The sequence below is a fragment of the Eubalaena glacialis genome, chromosome 19 (genome assembly GCF_028564815.1).
Source record: "Eubalaena glacialis isolate mEubGla1 chromosome 19, mEubGla1.1.hap2.+ XY, whole genome shotgun sequence".
Classification (NCBI taxonomy): Eukaryota; Metazoa; Chordata; class Mammalia; order Artiodactyla; family Balaenidae; genus Eubalaena; species Eubalaena glacialis.
Window position 1 is genome coordinate 44,215,938 of NC_083734.1, and position 23,376 is coordinate 44,239,313.

The window sequence follows — 23,376 nt, forward strand, 5'->3', positions numbered from 1 at the left end:
CAAGGGGATTAACATCTCCGGCCCTTGGCTCAGAAACCTGTGGCAATTACACTAGCCTCGCGCTTGGGAAAACTGGAAAGGTCCGTGCTGCTTTCGCCAAGGCTCCTGCCCGGCCGTTAAGGCAGGAAGCCCTGGGAGGCGCGCGGGAGGGCAGAAACTGCGAACCGCGCGCTCCACGCCTCCATCCTCGGCTTACCGAAGTATACACTCCGGCTCCCAGGGAAAGAGTAAAGAAAAAGACCGGAAGGAAAGAGAAAAAAAAAAAAAAACCCTCGGAGGCGGGGAAGTGCGCGGCCTGAGTCCGGCCGGAGTGGCACGCGGGCCTCGTGGCCACAGTGGTTCCGGGGCTAGCTGCCGGCGCGCTTCCCGCTGCCTTCCGGCCCCGCGCGGGGAAGCTGAGGCCGCGCTCCCACCTCCCCTCGGCTCAGCCTCGCACCTCCGGCCGCGTCACCCGTCGTTGCTCCCGCTCCTCAACGGCCGCGGGGTTTGGGCCTACCCAGCGGTCGGGCCACCTCCGCCCTCTCCGCCGTGACGAATCGGCGCCCGGCTGGCAAACTACCCAAATTCGGGGAGTTTTGAGAAACGTATGGGGCCTGAAAAAATCCTTGATTGTACTAAGCACCACCGCGTCCCCACTAGAAGACTTACTTTTCTAAAGAGAGTCGGTTGGGGCCTTGAAAGGAATTAAGAAGAGTGTTGAAAGTGCGAGCGCGGAAGCTCCGGACGCGAGGGGCGGGGCGTGCGCAGGACAAAGGGAAGCGAGGCCGGAGCTGCGGGCGTTTTTTCTGCCCGCGGGTGAGTGTTTCCGACTGGGCTCGACTGGGTCGGGAGGGTGGCGAGGCGTGGGGTCCCGGCTTGGCCCGACCCCGAGTCCCCGGGGGTTGCTGGGGTTCAGGCTTGGCCGCGGCGCCAGAGCCGGGGGTCAGTTGCGGCCTCTCTGAGGCCTAGCGGAGCGAGGGTGGGGAGGGAGTGCCATCTGGGGCTCCTGGGCGGCCAGATGTGCCCCTTCCACTAACCCCGCGGAATTGGTCAGAGCACCTCTGCATACTCCTCTTTAGTAGAGTCGCTGGGAAAGTGCATCCTTCGCACAAACCAAAAGGAAACGACCTCAGAGGAAGCCCTTGGGGCAAGCCAAGCCCGTGGTTTCCCCTCGGTTCAGGCAGCGACCTGAGGACTCGTGGTGTGGCTTAGAGTGAAGATCGGAAGCTCGGAAACAGTTTGACCTGGGTTTGAAACCCAACCCTGACACTTCCTGGCTATGTGTCTTTAGACACGTTACTTACACTCGCCGAGACTCCCTTTTTTCTCTGTAAAATGGGAGTAGCAGTACACATCTCGTTGGTAGTTGTGACTGTTAAACCAGATGGTGTAAGTAGTAAGCCTGTCCCGTATAAGGTAGTCAACAGATACTTTAGGATTTTATGCCAGGCACCGGGCATGCATCCGGTGGTGGACAAATGTACAAGGTCGCTCTTGGAATTTATAGTATAGCAAAGGAGATCAGTAATTTTAAAGTATTAGCAATAAAGTGTGACATATCAGGGAGCTTGTGGCAGTTATGTCAGGGCTCCCCCCAGCAAGGCCTAGTGGATGTTGACAGCCTACCTGAACTTGAGCAGGAAGGAAATCTGCACCAGACTCTGGTTTCTTGCCTGTTCCTTAAGGAGAGAGGGAGAGACCCAGGTTGGGCCATTGAGAAAATAAACGATTTCGTTCTGCACCAGGCCTCTTATTCATAATGCTCCAGGAATTCCCTTAAAATGCAAAACAGAAGCAAAAATATCATGTTTGTTTCACATAATGTTGGATGAAAGTACTCCAGTAGTCATAAAAGTTATTTGCCTTATTTCTAAAAATGAATGTTTGTCTCTTTGTACACACAGTGTGTGATGTATATTGAGGTAAGGACCAAGCTCACCTGTGTATAGTCATGTGGTGAGCTAGTAATACTAGGACAAAAGTTAGTAAGAATTGAGCTAGAAAAAAAAAAAAAAGAATTGAGCTAGGTACAGGGACTACAATAATAAATTAAATGGTCCCTGTTTCTAAGCAGCACACAATATACCCACATTAACAGGTATAATACGATAGCATAGATCTGTGTAAATTGGATAGGAGTACAGATGAGGAAGCAATTAATTCCGCACAGGTAATTTGTCAAGAAAGCTCCATTGAGGAGACATATTTTGAAATGGGCTGAGAAGGGTAATAAGAGTTTTTCAGGTAGACTCTCAAAATTTATTCCCGGCAGTTATAAAGCTGTTTACCACTATAAGAGAATGTAAAGTTCATTATCACACCAATTACCTTTTGCACTGCCTCCAGGAATAAAATGCTGCTCCATTTTAGTAGAAGTTGTTATCCTAAAAGGAAGGCAGAGCTGCGGCTGATGAGGGAGCTGTCAGTATCTGGTAGGCCTTGTTGAGGTAGGCCCTGACAATACATCCCATTCTATTGTCACTGTATTTTTATCAGTCTGATTAAATGTTTACATGGCATCAGCAAAACGTTTTCCATGCAAGAGGTGGCTCAGTATCAAAAACAAAAAAACAAAAAAACTTGCAAGTACATGTTTAATTTTACTTTCTAGTATCCCCAGTAATTTGTTTTAGTCATTTAATACTGGTCAACCAAATGACCTAAAGAACTAGTAAAATATTAAAAAGGCTGGATTACTAGAAGACAATGTAATTTTACTAAGAAATACCAATTAAACTACCCTATTCTTTAGGAAAACATTCTCTTATGCTTGCTGAGTTTTGATTATTTTTCTTTTTTTTTCTTTTTTTTATTTTAGTGTCTCAGATTCATTCTTAAGGAACTGAGAACTTAATCTTCCAAAATGTCAAGTAAGTTTCATTTTTTATATTTATCAATCTATATTAATAAGAGACTAATGCCCTAGCAAATGGGAATTCCAAAATACTCTCATTTTTTTTTTCTTCAAAACAGGACCATTGGTAGTTTTGTTGCATAGTATTATATCTCAGTTGTTTACAAGAAGTTATTTATTTTCTTTCAAACAGAAAGACCATCTTATGCCCCACCTCCCACCCCAGCTCCTGCAACAGTAAGTTTTAATTTTCTTGTTAATGTAATAGCCAAGTCTGGCCTTGATACAAAAACCCAGATGTCTTCCAGTGACAGTCACTCAGTCATCACAGCAACAGGATGAAAAATTCAGCTAAAAAACAGCACTTCCTACTAAATAAAATAACTCTGCATCTTACCTTGAACCAACCCCAACATTTAAAGAAACATACTACTGAAATGCCAACCTCCTATGCTCAGTACTTTTTTTAATTGGGAATAAGTGACAAGTTTAACATTTCTTTCTTGTTAATCTCTATTAAGAGTCTTGGAAGTTAATATGAAATGAATGCTCATTGTGGCATTTATTATTTTTAAGCCTAACCTTCAACTGGTTACATTTTTCTCTCCTTGTCTGTATATAATTTTCATGTTAAATCAAACAATAAAGCTTCCAGTTCTATAATAACTTATTGTAAATCTTTATTTTCAAGCTGTTCAAGTAAGGATTTCATTATCTGTGGGTCAGATCCTGCCATTGCACTTTACTCCATAAGTAATGTTTTATTGGATTGAGAATTGATATGTTTCAAAGTGCCTAAATGATAGTAGTGAACTAGTTTTTTTCACCCAGCAAGTTCTGGCCCAGCTTGGTCAGCATGTAAAATAATTGGCCAATCCGCAAAACAGTTTTAACAGTAACCATTCAGGCCTTGCTGAAATGGATTTCTTGTTGTTTTTTTATTTAAAAACAAAAAACAAAACACTGTTAACATTGACCATATCCTACAAAAGAAGTTCTTTAAAGCTGTTAGCCCTCCTTCCATACTCCCTACCCCTAAATTTCTGGCTAGTTTACTAATTAGGTCCTTGTGTAATTTTGTTTTCTCCACTAGATAAACTAGTTTTATTTACTAGTATGTTTTAGTTATGTTTATCAACAACTTATTTTTCCATAGTAAGATGCTTTTAAAAAGAGGTACTGTATCACATCTTCTCAGCTCAATTTATATAACATACAGTTTCTAAAGTTACTTCTGGTAGATCTTAAAGTCCTGTGTTTGGTTTGTTTCCTTTCTTAAATCAAAGAACATTTCTTACGACCATCTCCTTGGCACTCTGCTAATGGCTATACAGGTGGAGTTGAACAATTGAGAGATTCCTGACCTCAAAGAGCTAACCATGTACTTCATTTTTGGAAACGGTATAATTGTAATATTTTAGTTCGATTTTTTTTTTTAGTTCCCTTATCTTCTTACATTACTGCCTCATAATGTTGAATAGTGATTATCATTGCTTATGCAACTTTGAAGGTGTCATTTTGACGCAAATACTGCCTCTGATAGCATATAATATCTTGAAAACAGACTTGATTTTTTGAGATAATAAAAATAGCTCAGAAACTAACCCTATGACTTCTTAAATGTAGAAAGGGATATTTTTACCTTTCTTTAGTCATACTTCTGTACCATTATAATTTCACATTTACACATAAACTACAGAAGACTAGGGGTTAGGACATCCAACAGAATGGATATTAAATGAGTTATCCTCCTTTCTTTTTTTTCCATTTCTTCTGCCACCACCATCACCACCTCCACCCACCACTACCACCCAAATGTACCACTCCAAGTAATATAAACTTCTTTTGTGCCTTTGATACTTCATCTGTGTTTTGCCTACTTATGTATGCTTGATTTGCGTCTTCTATAACTACATAGACTAGAAATTGATCAGTAGTTTTCTTCTAAAGAATATCAAGTGTATTATCTGCTTGACTGTCGTTCTTTTGGACACTAAGGATATGTGCAGTGGCATGTTTTAGAAAATTGTGTTTATAATAGCTACAGTTTAGTTGGGATGTGTTAAGTTTATTTTACATTATACAATTCAGCATTGGTATTGTCAATTGCATGTTAAAATGAAATTACTGTCACTTGTTTTGATTGAGGTTCATTAGGTAAAATACCTTACTTTTGGTCTCTCTTTGCTACATCCTTTTTATGCATTATACCTTGATTCTCGTGAACATTGGATGTCATTTTATTAATCACGAAGGGCACTGCTATATAAGAGCCCATTTGTGATCACATCAACACATAATTTACAAAAGCCAAGAATTCTGTTGCTCCAACGAGCAGTTGTGGTTTGAAAGAGCTAGGGCTGTCAGGAAACTAGATAAGAAAAGAAAGTTCAAGTCTGTCTACTAGAAAAGTAGTTCACATTAAAACTAAATGCAGAAATTTTTCATGATTGACCTGTGGAAGATGGATCAAAGAAGAGATGGAAGAGAAAGCCTATAAAAGAATGGGTTAAAAAGATCAGACAGTACCCCCAGAATGAAATCCATGCATTTCTTACAAGTCTTTGTTTTGAAATCATGTATGTGACATCCGTTGAATCCCACATATGTTCTTTTCTATTGACAACTTCTGACTTCCTGATTTGAATCTCTTCTCATTTCTCACACTATATAAAATGATTTAAAGCTGTCTTTGAAAGTGATTCATTTCTTGTTTTTGTTTTTGGTAGATAATACATTGGCGGCATTCACATAACTGTCAAATAAATCATGTTTTGTTTTGCATGTAAAGTGTTCTCAGACTCCTAGCTTATCACATTTCAAGCTTTCCTATCTCAGACATATGTCGCTAAGTTGTTATTTCATACTGTTGACCATAAAGTAACCCTGAATGTTTGAGACACTTCAGTGTATTGCTTATCCCGAAAAACAAGCACACAAATGCACACTCACACAAACACCACTGGCCCCTGCAAAGAGACAGAAAGAGAGGGAAAAAAAAACAAATACAGACTGGTTTTTCACTGAAAGAAAAAGAACAGTTACAACACATCATTGCTTGTTTAAAATCAGGTTGCTTTTGCATGCCATATGCAGATCATTTTTCATTTCTGTGTTTTCCTCGTTTGAGCTCATTTCTCATTCGTGTTTTTGTCTCATTTGTTTCCATCAGCAAATGCCCAGCACACCAGGGTTTGTGGGATACAATCCATACAGTCATCTCGCCTACAACAACTACAGGCTGGGAGGGAACCCGGGCACCAACAGCCGGGTCACGGTAGGAGAATCAACTATTACAGCATCCAGCAAACAACTGGAATTGACCAGAAATGCCTTCAGAGTTAGGTCCTTTGAATCATCAGCACAGCCATTTAAAAAAAAAATTTAACCTGGCTTTTAGACTATTTTAAATATTCATTGTACAATCTTACACTGAAAAATGAAAAAATAGTGAGATCTGGATATGTATATAGAAGAAAAGAATTTATTCTGTTTGGTGGTTGGTAGAGATAAAGCCTTGGGCACTTAATGCTAATACTATATGTAGACAAACCTAGAATTTCCTATGGTTAAGATGCCCTTTTTGAGATGAAGAGTATCTTTCATTTAAGGTAATTGGCATTAGGCTCAAGACCTTAGTTTCTTAATAAAGGCTGGGCTTACAGGCCTAGCTGCCCTAACAGTTTGAACTGCTGCACATAATTAATTTGTCTTTTGGATTTAACAGTTGACCTAACTGAGATTCATTTCTCTCTAATTAAAAAGATTATAACGTCACTTCAACGAATTGCAGAACAAAAGTTGAATGAAATTAATTTGAATTATCAGACTATAGATATCTACAGTTAGAAGTGCGTTTATAATCCATAGGATAGAGGATATAATTTCTGAAACTTAGGATGTTTCACTTAAATGATCAGCCTAAGATACCAAAATTGGATGATGTACTTCAGACTTTCTATTTTATTTTATTTATTTTTATTTTTTTTATTTTTTTTAAGAAAGAATTGGAGAATTTTATTCAAGCCAAATTTGAGGATTATAACCTGGGAAGAACATCTCAGAAAGCTCTGAGAATTGTTCCTCCCGTTAGAAGACTTTTTATTTTACAATCATCTTAAAGTCCATTTAAGGAAGTTTAGGTACCAAAGAAACAAATAACTGTAAAAATGATTTACCAAAAATAAATAATAAATCCAAAAGCCAAATACCTACATACATTGGAATGTGGTATTGGTGAGAATTTATACAACCCAGAATGGCTGTAAACTTTTTAATACCTGGTTTTTGTTTGCTGTATTCATAAGTAATTCAATTAGTGTGACTTCAAAAAAGCCCTCTCACCCTGTAGTCAAGCTAGAGCAGAAAGCTTGTACCTATCAAACTATATGTCTATCTTGGTAAGCATATTGCTTAGCTTGATAGGTTTTGTTTGTCTAAATTTTTCATTGTTCCTGCATAATTTGTACCTCATAAGCATATCAAGTTTTATGTGCCGTGCATATCTCATGGTATCTGAAAAGAATTCTGACAAAGTGTGTGTATGTATGCATTTCACAATGCATACAATTTTTATGTGCATTGGTACTTGTTTTTCCCTGGCCTGAATGTGTTTCACAAGTGTAACAGGTCACAAAGTTATCAAATGGTAAAGAACATTTTAATTTAAACGAGTAGAATCGATTTTGGACCATTCATGTTAATACAGAAAATTATTCATGGGCAGTAAACAAAAGAATGATTACATTTTAATAGCTCTATACAGTCAGCTCTTGATTATCTATGTTAATGGAAAAGAAATGGTGGTAACTGTAATATTAGAATCATTTGTATTTCAGTTTCTGTAAGCATTTTGTTCTTAACTTGGATGTATCTGTGGGATTCTTTGTTAACAAAGTGAGATCATTAAATGGAGACTTACTAGGAATAGGAAAGTGCAGTTACTGTCTCGGGGCCTCGGCACGTTATCTGTTTCTCCCCATTCTTTCTTTCAGGTGTTAGAACCCAGTATTTGGGGGTAGGCACTAGCTTCAGGGTAGATTAGTATAGCAGGGCTGTTGAGCATGGAAACATTGCTCTTCTGGTTCTTTGTGGTTGTTTTCTTTGTATTATTGTTCTCTCAACACCAGAATGAAGTGTAATCAAAGTGCTCTGTAGACTTATCTTGAAGAGCCTAGAAAAGGCGGAGGCTTTTAGCCTGTGTTAATCCCAGCCCCTTCAACTTCTAGTGACCTCTCAGGTCACTGAATCATTCTCTATGAAAATTAGTTATGCCTAAAGTTTTATACTACTATATATGTATAATTTAAGCTCTGTTAGGACTCAGTAGATCTGATTTTGACCTTTATAAAATTGTTACTTTAAGATGACCTCACCTATGTGTTTTTTTGGTGGGGAGGGGGCTCCTCTTTGGTATTACTGTCTGCAAATCGCCTTAAGTCATTGATTTGAAGGAATGATTCGGTGACACCCTATGAATAGCTTCTTGTAGCGTCCACAGAACATCTGGTTTTCCCGATGACTCCAGTACACTCAAATGGTTTTCAGACAATAAACACTTTATATATAGCATGTTGAAACCTTTTGGAGTGCTTATGGTAGCTATGAGATGGAATTCACTTCTGGTCAGTTCTTCATCAGATGATGATTAACATTCTCAAGTACAGGTGTGAAAACAGATCAAGACAAAATGTTAAAAGTAACTCATTTCTGTGCTTTAATGGAAATTCCATCCCAGAAGAAAACCTTAGATAAGATCCTACCAGAGAAACAGCTGAAAAATGGGAAGAAACAACAAAAATCTCTGAGTAGCCAGAATGTCACAAAATCATGGGCTTTATTCATAGGAGATTCCCAGGACCTTACTCTATTGTAAGCACAGTTTTAACAAGCATAATTAGTCGTTTTCCCCCAACTCATTGCCAGTTGGAAAGATGGACAGTTGCTGCTAGAGGTAGGTTTCCTGATAGCAGCAAGGAAAGAAACCACTAAAAAAGGAGACATGCCCTCCAAAAGCATAACCACCAGGCCATTTAACAAAGGGGCCAGCAGGTTTCATACCTCAAACTAGAGGATTATAGCAAAGCAGGGATTATAATTGTGTTCAGTGCAGACTGCTGCTTTTTTCTTTTTTAAAGAATAATGTTTGAGAAATTGTAGAAAGATATCTGTTTGAGATGGTTAATAAATTAGGGGTGTTTAGTGATATAAACCTTTAATATCCTGAAAACCAGCTAGAATTTAACTATGTTGTTATTGTTTTGGGTTTGGTTTTGTTTTCCTTGTATTTGTAAATTGGTCAGTGTAATGAAAATATGACCTCAACATGTTCCTTTTGGAGAAAAGAAGAGAAATAAGCAAATTCATCGTTATAAAATACAGTTCTTTGAAAAATATCAAAGAGCAAATATTACTGTAATTTGTTTTTAAAGTGTTTTAATTTCACATATTAAAGCATAGACGTTTTAGAATTCTTTACCTCTTTTTTAAAAAATTGTTAACAGTGGTCTACCAACTTCAATTATTGGCACAATTCCAACTTTATTTGTAACCCACTTCTTGGAATTCTGAAGGTTTGTGTTGGATATAAGTTGGAAGTGCTTTCTAATAACTTTATGAAGAATCAGACTTTTCTGTGTTTCATGCTCTGAATTCATGACATAAGGTTAGCTTTGTAGAAATCCCCCCCCCCCCCCCCCGCCCAGAGAACTCCTGCAGCCCTGAGACAGATCTCCTAGTGGCTGTTCATACCACCACTGTTGACAGTTTCCATCCCCCATGGCTCACTTCACCCCGTTGCCCACTGCTGGCTAAAAACAGAGTCTATCTACATGAGCATCAGCATGAGGTGTGCTAAGAATATGTGGGAGGAGTGGAAAGAAGGGAAATACTGCTTCAGAGGAGAAATACGTTCTGATAAGTTCATGTGTGAAGAAGCAGAGAGGAAGCCGAGTTAATTGACAAGTATGGAGGGAGGGAGGGAGACGCTCCTCACAGGAAGAAGAAGCATTGTTGGAAAGTGGTGGAAGCAGGTACCAACACACTATTCCCGGAGCCCTTGCATGCAAAATAAGGTTGATTGGGGTCTCAGCCCAGAATGGAGGGGTTTCCCTCCGGTTTTACCACAACAGCAACATCAGGGCAAGGGAACAAAATGGCACCTTAGTTTTCTTGCAAGAATTTGCTGATTCCTGTCTTTTGGTCATTAGAGTGAAGCCGGCTCTTCTTCCCCCCAGCCTGGAAAGGAGGATCAGTATCAGGAGTCTCCCAGAAATTTGGGAGAAACAAATGTGATTCAGCCGTGATTTGATTCTGGGGCCTTGATCAAATGCATCCATGTGTGTAGAGATGAGAGTAGGTTCAGCAGCAGCACTCCCTCATTGGAGATGTGTGGGGTACCCACTGGGAGCTATTTGATATCTTGCCTAGATTTAGCTTTTAGAAAGAGCTAATCTCTCCTCTTTCTTTCCCTTTTTTCTTTCTCTCACCCACTTTCTTCTTTACCTTTTTAAAAACTATTTTTCAGTCTCCTCGCCTCCTTTTCTTCTGTTTTCCTTTCCCTTTCTTTATGTGTCTTCCCCACAAAACCAGCATTTTTAAAAAATTAAATGGAGTTTCTTGATATAAGGTCTCAAAAGTAACTTAATCAGGCCCTGTTTCTGCCATTTCTCTGTTCCTGGTAAACTTGTTCACTCCTCCACTGTGATTAGGAATAAAAAAAGGCATGACTTCAGTTCACACTTCCTGATCTCCTTTATAAAAAAAAAAACACTAGATATGGGCATAGAATCTTCAGAAAAGTAAAATCTCTAGTCATAATAAAGGAGCTAAGAAGGGTTTTTTCGTTTTCCATTTTTGAACCTAGGAAATAGGGTTTGCGGTGGTGGCGGTTGTTCATGTGGAGGTGCGTTCCTGAAATGGTGCAAATAGTAAATAGTCCTCTGTAGGCAGTATGAGGTGTGGTAAGTGCTGAACGGGTTCAGCTTCCGGTGAGGTAATCAAGTGTTGACTGTATGTGTAATGGTAAATTAAGTAAAATAAAAGGGTGCCAGGTAATGTCCTAAACGTGGGACATCTGATATATAACCATATATTTTTGATGTATGAATTATTGTATAATATTTTATTTGTTCTTACAGCCAGGTTGTCAAAGCAGTGGCAATAAACTGCTAAGTAACGTATTAAAAAATTATGTGCCTAAAGTCATTTTCTTTATTTTCTTCTGATGTGAACATTTCTGAATTTGCAGTGATAGCTATTTTCAGTGGAGAAAATATAAGAATCTTGTATCCATGGACGAGTAGAAGAAAGGCGCATTAGCATTTTTTAAGGGACTCTCTTTTCAGTCTGCTGGTGAACTTCTTGCAATTGAGTAATGAACGTATTTAACTCTTTCCTAGGCATCCTCTGGTATTACGATTCCAAAACCCCCAAAGCCACCAGATAAGCCACTGATGCCCTACATGCGGTACAGCAGAAAGGTAGGTGCTCAGGAGCCAGAAAGGAGTGAACACTGCTGTCTTTGCTCTTGGCTTTATGTCAGGTTTCAGATTGGCTTAGCCAGTTTTTTTGTGCATAGTCAGAGGAAAAGATACAGAATTGCAGTTTTTAAAGAAATCAGTTCTGATTTCCGAATTCCAGAACTAAAATCCAACAAGAACTTGATTAAATAAACAGTTAAAATACTTAAAGCAAAGTTATGTAGCCAATGTTACTTATGTAGTCTTTTGGAGAATATTTAATGACATGAGAAACATGTTTAGTGAAAAAAGGAATGCAACACTACATTTACTAGTATCTTATTTTTATAAAAATAATAGCAAATACATGTTAGTTTGAATTTAAAAAAAGCCTAGAAGACAATGGTTATCTCTAAACAATAAGCTTATGGTAATTTTTATTTTCTTCATACTTCCTTGAATTTTTCCTCTTTTTTTTTTTTTGGGTGATGAACCTCCATTACTCTTTTTTTGTTTTTGTTTTTTGTTTTTTTAACATCTTTATTAGAGTATAATTGCTTTACAATGTTGTGTTAGTTTCTGCTGTATAACAAAGTGAATCAGCTATACATATACATATATCCCCATATCCCCTCCCTCTTGCGTCTCCCTCCCACCCTCCCTATCGCACCCCTCTAGGTGGTCACAAAGCATCAAGCTGATCTCCCTGTGCTATGCGGCTGCTTCCCACTAGCTATCTGTTTTACATTTGGTAGTGTATACATGTCCATGCCACTCTCTCACTGCGTCCCAGCTTCCCCTTCCCCTTCCCCATTCCTCAAGTCCATTCTCTATGTGTGCGTCTTTATTCCTGTCCTGCCCCTAGGTTCATGAGAACCTTTTTTTTTTTTTTAAGATTCCATATATATGTGTTAACATAAGGTATTTGTTTTTTCTCTTTCTGACTTACTTCACTCTGTATGACAGACTCTAGGTCCATCCACCTCACTACAAATAACTCAGTTTCGTTTCTTTTAATGGCTGAGTAGTATTCCATTGTATATATGTACCACATCTTTTTTTTTTTTTTTTAATTTATTTATTTTTGGCTGTGTTGGGTCTTCGTTTCTGTGCGAGGGCTTTCTCTAGTTGCGGCGAGCGGGGGCCACTCTTCATCGCGGTGCACGGGCCTCTCACTATCGCGGCCTCTCTTGTTGCGGAGCACAGGCTCCAGATGCGCAGGCTCAGTAGTTGTGGCTCACGGGCCCAGTTGCTCCGCGGCATGTGGGATCCTCCCAGACCAGGGCTCGAACCCATGTCCCCTGCATTGGCAGGCAGACTTTCAACCGCTGTGCCACCAGGGAAGCCCCCACATCTTCTTTATCCATTCATCTGTCGATGGGCACTTAAGTTGCTTCCATGTCCTGGCTATTGTAAATAGTGCTGCAATGAACTTTGTGGTACATGACTCTTTGAATTATGGTTTTCTCAGGGTATATGCCCAGTAGAGGGATTGATGGGTCATACGGTATGAACCTCCATTACTCTTAAAATAACAAGTATAACTGATATCTTTATTAAAGACAAGAGCATTTATTGATTTTCACCACTATTCAGAAATTTTAAAATTTTTGGTCAGAATTATTATACACATATTTGACAATATGGTGTATTTTATTATGCAGAGTAACCACATTCCTTCTAAACTCTCGTGAATTTTTAGAAAGACATAAGACTCTGTTATTGAGTTAGCTCATTATAAGTGTCTGCAGTGATTGGAGATATCCGAGATCTGCCTTAAAGTAACCTGACAGAGGACTCAATAATTATTGCAGCAGGCTGAAGAGAACACGGGGATTTGACACTATTGCCTCTGCCTTTGTTGATGATTGAAGGTTTCTATATTAAAAAGTATTTTTAAAGGTCTTTATTTTTAGGCATCAATACTGAAATCTCAACTGTTTGTCCTTTTCAAGGTCTGGGACCAAGTAAAGGCTTCCAACCCTGACCTAAAGTTGTGGGAGATTGGCAAGATTATTGGTGGCATGTGGCGAGATCTCACTGATGAAGAAAAACAAGAATATTTAAACGAATACGAAGCAGAAAAGGTAGAATGGGACTGTAGAGATGGGTACAATATAAAATTCATGAACATTTGCCTTATTATTTATAAAAGAAGCATAAGATCTAATCAGACAGCTGAGGCATTGCCTGCCTGGGTCAAGTCACTTAATTTCTCTAAGACTTCAGATCCCTTGTCTGTAAAAAGGAGATAATTATCATGTCTTTTGATATTCAAATGAGGTAATGTAAGTATTCATTGTAACCTGCAAAATGTCAATTCTAAAACTGAAAACATTTGCATTTCAGATAGAGTACAATGAATCTATGAAGGCCTATCATAATTCCCCCGCGTACCTTGCTTACATAAATGCAAAAAGTCGTGCAGAAGCTGCTTTAGAGGAAGAAAGTCGACAGAGACAGTCTCGCATGGAGAAAGGAGAACCTTACATGAGCATTCAGCCTGCTGAAGATCCAGATGGTAAAAAAAAAAAAAAAAAGTGGGGCTTTGTTTATGCTTTCTCTGAGAATTAAAATATGAGAAATCTCTTAAGTTTTATTTCCTATTCTAAATGGAAAACAAAGCATAATTTAAGTGCCATTTCAATATTTTGAATAACTGAATAATTATTTTGATTAATATTTGTATGTGAATTTCCCAAAGATAAAGAAATACCCTTTTTAGTGTAGAAGATAGCAAAAACTACCTATCGTTTATCAAAATCTTTGTACTCAGAATGCATGGAAGGTTTTTTAGTCACAATCAGAATTTTACCTCAACTGCTTTTAAAAAGTTAAATGGGGCTTCCCTGGTGGCGCAGTGGTTGAGAATCTGCCTGCCAATGCAGGGGACACGGGTTTGAGCCCTGGTCTGGGAAGATCCCACATGCCGCGGGGCAACTGGGCCCGTGAGCCACAACTACTGAGCCTGCGCGTCTGGAGCCTGTGCTCCGCAACAAGAGAGGCCGCGACAGTGAGAGGCCCGCGCACCGCGATGAAGAGTGGCCCCCACTCGCCGCAACTAGAGAAAGCCCTCGCACAGAAACGAAGACCCAACACAGCCAAAAATAAATAAATAAAATAAATAAATTAAAAAAAAAAAAAAGTTAAATGCCTTCAAGTTATATTCTACTTTCTTATTGGTTCCCTAAATTGGCTGAGTTAAAGGCTCTTAAGGGAGAAAGTTAATGAGCGGGAAGAGGCATTATGAACTTTCTTTTCTAGTTAATTCAGAAATCCAGCTAGAATTTATAAATACAACTCATGATGACACTTAGGAGGGTGCACACCTACAAACTTTATACATGCGCATGCCCCCGCACACAGAGCAGAGCTTCCTAGTTGGCATTCCATGAAGAGTTTGCAGGTATGCTTTTGTACCTCTGGTTGGTTCTCTGTAGCCATGCAGGGTCTGAAGCTGCAAGGAGCTTCAGAGCTAGCCACCTCCAGCTGTGAGTATACTCATCCACATAGCAAGCATGCTATACAAATAATATTTTCTTCGTGTACTGCTATGATGTGGAAAAGGTTGGAAGCTCTAGCTACAAGCAACAAAAACATCTAGAAAATAATTTAAGATCCCATTTTAAAGAAGTAGTAGTAACAAAGAAAAAGCTTGTAAGACCTTAAAGAAGAGACCTTTAAGAAAGGAAGCAATAATACCACCTAAAGACATGAATAAACTGATATACTTAAAAGAAGAGAAAAACAAAAATGAGTTTTTAAAAGAAAGGACTGGGATATTGACAAATATTCTCATAAATACAAAATATAATAAATAGAATAGGGAATAGAAACAATATAGCATGTTAAGCAGAATCATCAGTGCTAAAGACACACTAGTGTAGGCAGACTTCAGTTGCTCGAATTGGATAATTAGTGCAAGAAAATATACAGAACTAAAAAAAATAGAAGATCCAGTCTACAAATAATTGGAAGGATGGGGGTCAGTAATAATCGGAAACAAAGGCTAGCAACATAGAAGACGTAAGTAGAAATCAGTTGAAGTTTTCACAGGTGAAAGGTAACAGCAGGAACACTGAGAAGGACTGAAAGAGCTTCACTTAGGAACAGTCTTCAAAGAGAGTCCTTTTCTCTGTTTCTCAGACTTCTGCCCATTATGTTTTTTAAGTTTAAAATAGGATATTAGAGCTGCTAGTAAGAAAGGATGGTAATAGTTAAGATACCAGGATAAGAATGACTTTAGACCTTGGACCTTATCCCTCAGAACTGAGTAGAAAGAGGAAGACTTGGGGGGTGGAAATGTACATAAAACCAAGAGAAAGGCAGCACATCCACGGGTACAACAGCTGCTCACTTTAACAAAGAAGACCTACAAGGCCTACAAAACATACGTAGTTATCCACACAAGACGGTGAAGTCTTTTTTAACTGACATTTTAGAAAGAGAATATTCATGAGATAAAGTAAATACCTGGTGAATTAGAAAATATAAACCTACACCCCCCCCCCAAAAAAAAAAATCAGACAACTAAAGTGCAAAGAAAGACAGGCCCAGATTTTTAAGACTTTTATTTCCCCTACCAGTCCAGTGGTCAACACTGGGGACATATACATGAAAGAAGAAAAAGAAAGGTAACCTAGATGGATAACCTAGTACAAATGTATATAATCTTAAGTGTGAATATGAAAAACTCTCTCTTAAGAAGTAAAAAGGTCACAGTTTTTTTTAATGGTATCTTTTATTCCAGTAATTTTAATTTCAGAAGTGTATATCCTAAAGAAATTACTTGAAACAAAAAGCAATTTGCACAACAGTTCGTAGCGGTGGTGTTTCTGGTAATAAGAGTTTTAGAAACTACTTAAGCACCAAAATTAAGGGATGTGCTAAACTGACATAGCAGCACAATTTGAGCCTTTGTAGCAGTTTCCTAAAGTGTGGTCCCCCACCTCTGACGGCACACTAAGATGGTTAGGTGGTTCAGAGAGGAACTTTTGTTTTAATGTGTATTGCTTAAGAGGAAGCTTTTTTTTTTAAGTTGATTTAAATAAAAATATTAAGTAAATAATAGCACAGGTTGATAGCAGATATGTCAAAAACTGGTAGTGATAGGGCAAAGGTAATAGCTATTAATAAGCTTGTAAACCAGATCCATACTATATGTATATGCACTTGAGTGGATGAAAACAGCATGTAATATACCTTGATACACTGGCAACAAATGTATATGTGTGTAAATTGATAAAAATTAAAAGTGCAATTTAGAATTAAATGTTTTTAAGGCTTTAGTGGTATTTTAATCTTATAAAATATATATGCCCATCTGGGAAACTGAATATTGCTAGAGATAATGTTTTCTCTGCAGTGGGCATTTTCCTTACTTTAAAGTGCTACAGTGACGAAGACACCACCCAGTTCCTATGTATGTATCATCAGTTGTAAAAGCCTTAAATTACTACCCCAAAAGTGAGACATTTGGCAAAATCTGTTTCGCTGTCAGTGCAGCCTTCATGTTGATTTCCAGGCCAAAGACACATGGTTGTATTTCATTTGTGTTTCAGCCAAATCTTCCCAGATGCACATCATAACTTAAAGATTTATTTTAGATTCTGTTAGACCTGTGAGGGCCATGGCTCCTTGGTAACTAAGTGTTAACGTTGTTGCACTCTCCTGAGGATGGTAGTTGGTGACCTAATTTCCAGATCCTTTTGTTTGTTCCAGATTATGATGATGGCTTTTCAATGAAGCATACAGCTACCGCCCGTTTCCAGAGAAACCACCGCCTCATCAGTGAAATCCTTAGTGAGAGTGTGGTGCCAGACGTTCGGTCTGTTGTCACAACAGCTAGAATGCAGGTCCTCAAACGACAGGTCCAGTCCTTAATGGTTCATCAGGTAGAGTCACAGAACATTTTGTTATGCCACAGGTGCCAGGTGACCTGATCCTATACCATGCATCAGTGTGCCTGTTAAATATTTATGTTCAGTCTGACCTGTTCCTGATTCAGGGAAGAGGCTAGAGGGAGTAGACCTTTCCCAGAGATTTAACAAGTTTGTCATTAAAACTGTAACGTAGAGCCTTTTGACGGAAAGCATATCCGTTAAGAATTTTGAGACATCCTGTCAGCTCTTACTGTTGTACTAAATATTTTTTTTCCAAAAAATTGCTGAGGCCTGAAACAGTATTCTCCAACATATACTTATTAATCAGTCATTCCCTCTATGCTGCATTTTATATTTTTAAAATCTTAGCTAGATACATTATGTAATAATTTAAATTAAAAATTCAAAACATTTATCACACTATGAGAATGTGTGGACCATTAAAAAAATTGAGACATATTTTCTGTGTTTGACATTTGCTTTAGAGAAAATAATTCAGTAGTAACAAAACCTGATCTTATGTTTTATAGCGAAAACTAGAAGCTGAACTTCTTCAAATAGAGGAGCGACACCAAGAAAAGAAGAGGAAATTCCTGGAAAGCACAGATTCATTTAACAATGAACTTAAAAGGGTATAAATTTAATGTGTTAACTATACTTTTATCACTGTGTCTGGTACTTTTTTTTTTTTCCTCTTTCTTTTTTCTAAAACAGTGTTTTTATGGAACATTGTTCACTTTGAAACAGGGTTAACTTTGCTATAACTGGCAAGGTCTTTGCTTTATGAAATAATTTCCATTTTCTGGCAGAGTTGCAATAGGTTTGAAATATCATATAGTACACACATATGTACTAGGCCTTAGACTCTAGAACCCTCTGAGGTTTTAATTTAAACTCTCATGCAGTTGTGAATTATTTTCATTTCATTGCAGTTTATTCATCAAATGTCTCCATTAGCTGTAGTTCACAGTTTGCACTTTGTATGAAAACAAGTAAATCTAGTGTTTGGCCGCCTGAGATATAAAATGGAAGCTTTGAGTATAATCCAGAACTTTCAGCATTGTCTCACCAGCTGTTCTGTAATACTTGATGTTATGTGGCGTGCTAGGGCAACTTTCCTGTAGACACAAGAGCTTCAGAGAGGACGTGGAACCATGTTTTTTTCTGCCATATATATGTATATAGTTCTTAGCCAAGAAAACCCACTTTTAAAACAATTTCTCTGGTTCAGAGATTGTAAGAAAAGAACATTACTAAGAGAGTTTTTTGGGTTCTGTTTTCTGACTGCTAGTTGTGTGGTTTGAAAGTAGAAGTGGATATGGAAAAAATTGCAGCTGAAATTGCACAGGCCGAGGAACAGGCTCGCAAAAGGCAGGAGGAAAGGGAGAAAGAGGCAGCAGAGCAAGCTGAGCGCAGCCAGAGCAGTATTGTTCCTGAGGAGGAGCCAGCAGCTAATAAGACCGAAGAAAAGAAAGAAGACGAGAGCATTCCGATGGAGACAGGTAACCTTTCAGTTGATACCGAAGTAAATGTCGAGGGTTTTTACAGCTGTCTTTAGTTCTGCTTTTCCTTTCTCAGTGCTTTTCAGAAGTCACTCTGTTGATCTTGCCTCTTGAATTATTCTCCATATGACCTACCCATTTCTTTCCAAATCTTAATCTCTTATAGTAGAGTCCACTTAAAATGTTGGTATTGGTACAAAACAGCAGTGGTGTGTTGTCTTTAGTCTTGCTGTTTGAGGTCTTGGTTATTTGCCCAGATTGAGTCATGTCATTTCCTGGGAATATAAAGTATAGTGGTTTAATGGTTAAGGATACTGGCCCGGGAGTCAGACAGATCTGGGTCTAATACTGCTTCACCACTTGCTAGCGCTGTGACTTTGGGTAAGTTATTTAGTTTCAGTTTCCTCATTTGCAAGTATTCTAGTACCTGCCTCTGAGAGTGAGTTCCCAAGGATAAATGTACATAAAATCATCATTACTGCACTTGACATGATATTGGCACTCAGTATTTTAACCTTTATTGCTAAAATTGTTTAAACAAGATGTGGTCATTGCTCTTAAGATCAGTGTCGTCTCTGGTGTCCTAGAACGGAGTTAGGCAAATAAAACCTGCAGGCCAAATCCTGCCTGCCACCTGCTTTTGTAAATAAAGTTTTGTTGGAACCGTTTATTTACGTATTGTCTGTGGCTGCTTTGGGGCTACAACAGTATAGTTGAGTAGTTGCAACTGAGACTACCTGGCCCACAAAACCTGAAATATTTACTATCTAGCCTTTATAGAAAGCATTTGTTGACCCCATCCTGGAACAATTCATACATCTGTTCTACTGATTTTCCTGATTAAAAGCATTCCTCAAGGCAAACAGTAACACAGCTTACATGAAGTACTGATTAAATCGATTATTGCTTGAAATTTTGAGATCACTCTACTTTCTGGCACTGTTTTGACCCTGCCCAGTGCACTGTGTAATAAACAGAACTGAGCTGAAAGTATGGAAAGCACAATCAAAGGCTCCCTGGACCATCATTACAAGAAGTGAGAGGGACCATAGTCATACTTGGTGCTCCACCGACAACTTCTGATTTGACATCTGGAAAACATTAAGTAGAATATAGTATCTTTACCAGGTATTTCTACAGAATGTAATTGAGCAGATTAACATTTCAGATAGTCAGATTTTAAGTTTTATTATCTGAACCTTTCTCTGTTTTGTGTGAACATGTTTTTTATCTTAACAGATTTGGAGCGTGAACACATTTTGTAGTTAAAACAAGAGCTTGAGGATTAGAGCATGGTTCTTTGGCTCATTTTGCAGCTAGAATACTCAACCTTGCCTCTGTTTTGTCATCTATGAATAGAGCATGCCTGGGTCTTTACTCAGATTTCATCCTTCTAGCTGAAGAAAAAAAACTGAAGAAAATTGTTCTGAAGACTATTAGAGCAATAACAGAAAACAGCCCAGCGTGACTTGTAACAAAGTACTTTAAATATCAGCCTTATACCATTTCCATACCTGCTTTCTCACTCATTAAATCCAAGCACTTCACAACAGCGCTGTCCAATAGAAATGAAATATAAGTCACTGTGTAATTATAAATTTTCTACTACCGACATTTTTTAAATGAAATTTTTTAAGTGAAATTAATTTTAATAAGTCTTCAAAATCCGATGTGTATTTTTAGACTTAGAGCACATCGAAATTTGGAAGCTAAATTTTCAGCAGAAATACTTGATCTGTATTTAGATTTCAAAATTTACAGTTAAAAAGTAGATTGTTTCCAAATCCCAAATTGTTTTAAACATGCTAAAAGTTCCTCGGTCACACTCGCTTACATCAAGTGCTTCGTAGCCATACGTGGTGAGTGGCTGCCTTATCATCGGGTGCTGCAGCTCTGGACTGTCAGCATAAGTTGAAGAGGGAATGTTTGTCTTGGAACTAACAGTGACAAATGTGTGATTACAGAGGAGACACGCCTTGAAGAAACGACGGAAAGCCAGCAGAATGGTGAAGAAGGCACGTCTACTCCTGAGGACAAGGAGAGTGGGCAGGAGGGGGTGGACAGTCTGGCAGAGGAAGGGACCAGTGATAGTAACACTGGCTCAGAGAGCAACAGTGCAACCGTGGAGGAAGCACCAACGGACCCCGTACCAGAAGACGGGAAAAAAGAATAAATGTTGCCTTGTTTTATGTGTTCTAAATACTTTTTTAAATGAAAAAATGTTTTTTGAGTTTTAATGGTGTTATGTAGTTTGTGTATTAATTTTTTTTCTTGTCCATATCACACCACCAAAGGCTTTTGGACCATTTAGCATCATGAGCTGAATGGCACAGTCACCTTTCTTAAGCGGGAAGAAGATGGTTCTTTTGTTTGGATCTTGTTTCTAGCCCTCAACTGTTGAAAGCCTCAGAATTTAAATTAATTGAGAAAATGCCCACCTCTTTTAGAGAATTATCCTTTGATGCTGCAGAATCTACTCTTACAAATGCCTTCCTACAGCTCACTTGGGTGCTTACCAAAGCCATAGCTTTAAACCTTTCCAGTCCCCATCAACAGCTTCCTGAAGGGCCCCTTTCCTGTTTACTTCCACAGAGAGTAGCTTCTTGAAAACATAGTCGTCTGAGTATGTATTTGTTCACTTACCCTTTTCTTATTTTGAATCAATGTCAGATACCAAGAGTTGTGTTAAGGTGTTTAGTGTACCTACAGCCACACTTGGATTGTATTGATCCAGAAATAGTCTTCATAGTTAGTTACTGGCTTATGAAATAGTCATTAAAGTGAACATGACACATACACACTTATCTATACTGCCTTTTGTTATAATTAATATTGGATATGTTCTGGTGAGTTCATCCCTATTGTACAAGGGGGAAAAATTACTTTTTTACCAAATTTTCCAAAGAGAATAGATGACAAAGCTGAAGGAATTGAATATTCTTGCAATGGAGGATGTAACTTCAAAATGATTAGCCCATTCTAGAAGAAAAACAGCTGGGAATTAAGTTCATCCACTGGAAATTGTTTTACAATAATCAAAACATTTAAAACCTCGAGGCTCAGGATCCCATAGATCAGAGCCTACCTTTTTGATAAACTCTTAGTAAAGTCTTAGAGACCAGAAGCAAGATAGTTTGTGACACATATGCGTTCCAAAAACTAGAATAGATTTTTACTGAACAGTGGTATAACTGGTGGTATATGTTTCTTAAAGGTCCAAATGTAATAAAAAAAATGGAAAAAAGAGTCTCAGTGTTTTTAATGCACTAAATATTTTTATGCAACACAAGCTTGTAACTTCGTTATTATAATGTAGTGACAGTAGAGAGTGGCCTCTCACAGCTGTTATGAACTTGCCTCTTCAGATAAGGCCCTGTCTCACCCAACTATGTAAACTGCTGTAAGTAGTAAGTTCATGTGTACAAGACACTTGCGAAAATTAGTTTCCTCACATTGTAGTCATGTCACATACGGTCTTTGACTCCAAAAGTAAAGTAATAAGTTTCTACATACACATATGAGAAACTTTTTTTACATTGAAAAAAAGCATGGCCAAATGAATAAAGGTAAGCCCTGTGCTTACATGTAGATAACTTCTCTATATGGACAAAATTTATAGTGAATTCCCTGCTACTGAGCTCACGGCACACAGTGACGATGACTCCACTCCTTTCAGTCTCCTGAGAGTGAGAGGAGGAAAGGAAACAAAGTTGGGCGGAAACACCCCTTGGTACCTGTTTTTCTTAAAAACACATGGGATGTTTCTCCTGTTTCTTTCTGAATCAAAAACTGATTGATCAGTTCTGGGTGTAGGGCTCAGAACTTCAGCCATCGCAACCCCAGCAAACTGGATGTCCTTTTCAGTACATTGTCAAAACTGGGTAGAGAAGTTGTTAATATGGGTGGAAAACAGTACCAGATCAAGATGTCACATTATTACCCTGGTACTGAAGTATCTTAAGAGGATGGAAGTGGTTCTTTTGCTGAGCTGGAGATGGCACAGGGAAAACAAGTATATCTAGACCAAGCCTGCCCATATGATGCTATGGCAACAGATCGAAACTTAAGATGGGATTTGGCAGCTTTTAACTCAGGGAGGGAAAATTGAATTAAAATACCTTCTTGTCAGAGTGATAACATAGAAACCACCAATGTTTGAGTTGTTCCCTAGTTTCTTTGAGAATGTGGCATATAGTCAAGGTCTTTGTTTTCCATATCCCTATAGGAATTGGGCATGTCACTTAAACTCTCTGAGCCTGTTTCAACCGTAAAATAGATTGAACTACTTTCAGTCCCCTTACTCCTCCACATAGCCATGATTTTTAATGCATTTGTTTTGAGTATGAATGCGTAAAGTTTGAGGGCTTACATTTTTAATTTTTTTTTTAAACTTTGAGTTTATTTATTTTTTATTTATGGCTGTGTTGGGTCTTCGTTTCTGTGCGAGGGCTTTCTCCAGTTGTGGCAAGCGGGGGCCACTCTTCATCGCGGTGCGCGGGCCTCTCACTATCGCGGCCTCTCTTCTTGTGGAGCACAGGCTCCAGACGCGCAGGCTCAGTAATTGTGGCTCACGGGCCTAGTTGCTCCGCAGCATGTGGGATCTTCCCAGACCAAGGCTCGAACCTGTGTCCCCTGCATTGGCAGGCAGATTCTCAACCACTGCGCCACCAGGGAAGCCCCATGTTTATTAATTTTTAACA

General features: G+C 38.7%; 1 protein-coding gene across 1 annotated transcript; it reads left to right on the forward strand.

Annotated features, from left to right (window-relative positions):
- Positions 1-323: 323 nt before the first annotated feature.
- On the forward strand, positions 324-20,918 carry SMARCE1 (SWI/SNF related, matrix associated, actin dependent regulator of chromatin, subfamily e, member 1). The gene is made up of 11 exons (XM_061174677.1): positions 324-795; positions 2,798-2,849; positions 3,027-3,070; positions 6,006-6,110; positions 11,233-11,313; positions 13,248-13,379; positions 13,642-13,813; positions 17,014-17,186; positions 17,705-17,806; positions 18,466-18,676; positions 20,641-20,918. Exons 2-11 carry the CDS (start codon positions 2,843-2,845, stop codon positions 20,847-20,849), a joined length of 1,236 nt encoding a protein of 411 aa, XP_061030660.1. The 5' UTR covers positions 324-795; positions 2,798-2,842; the 3' UTR covers positions 20,850-20,918.
- Positions 20,919-23,376: the final 2,458 nt, after the last annotated feature.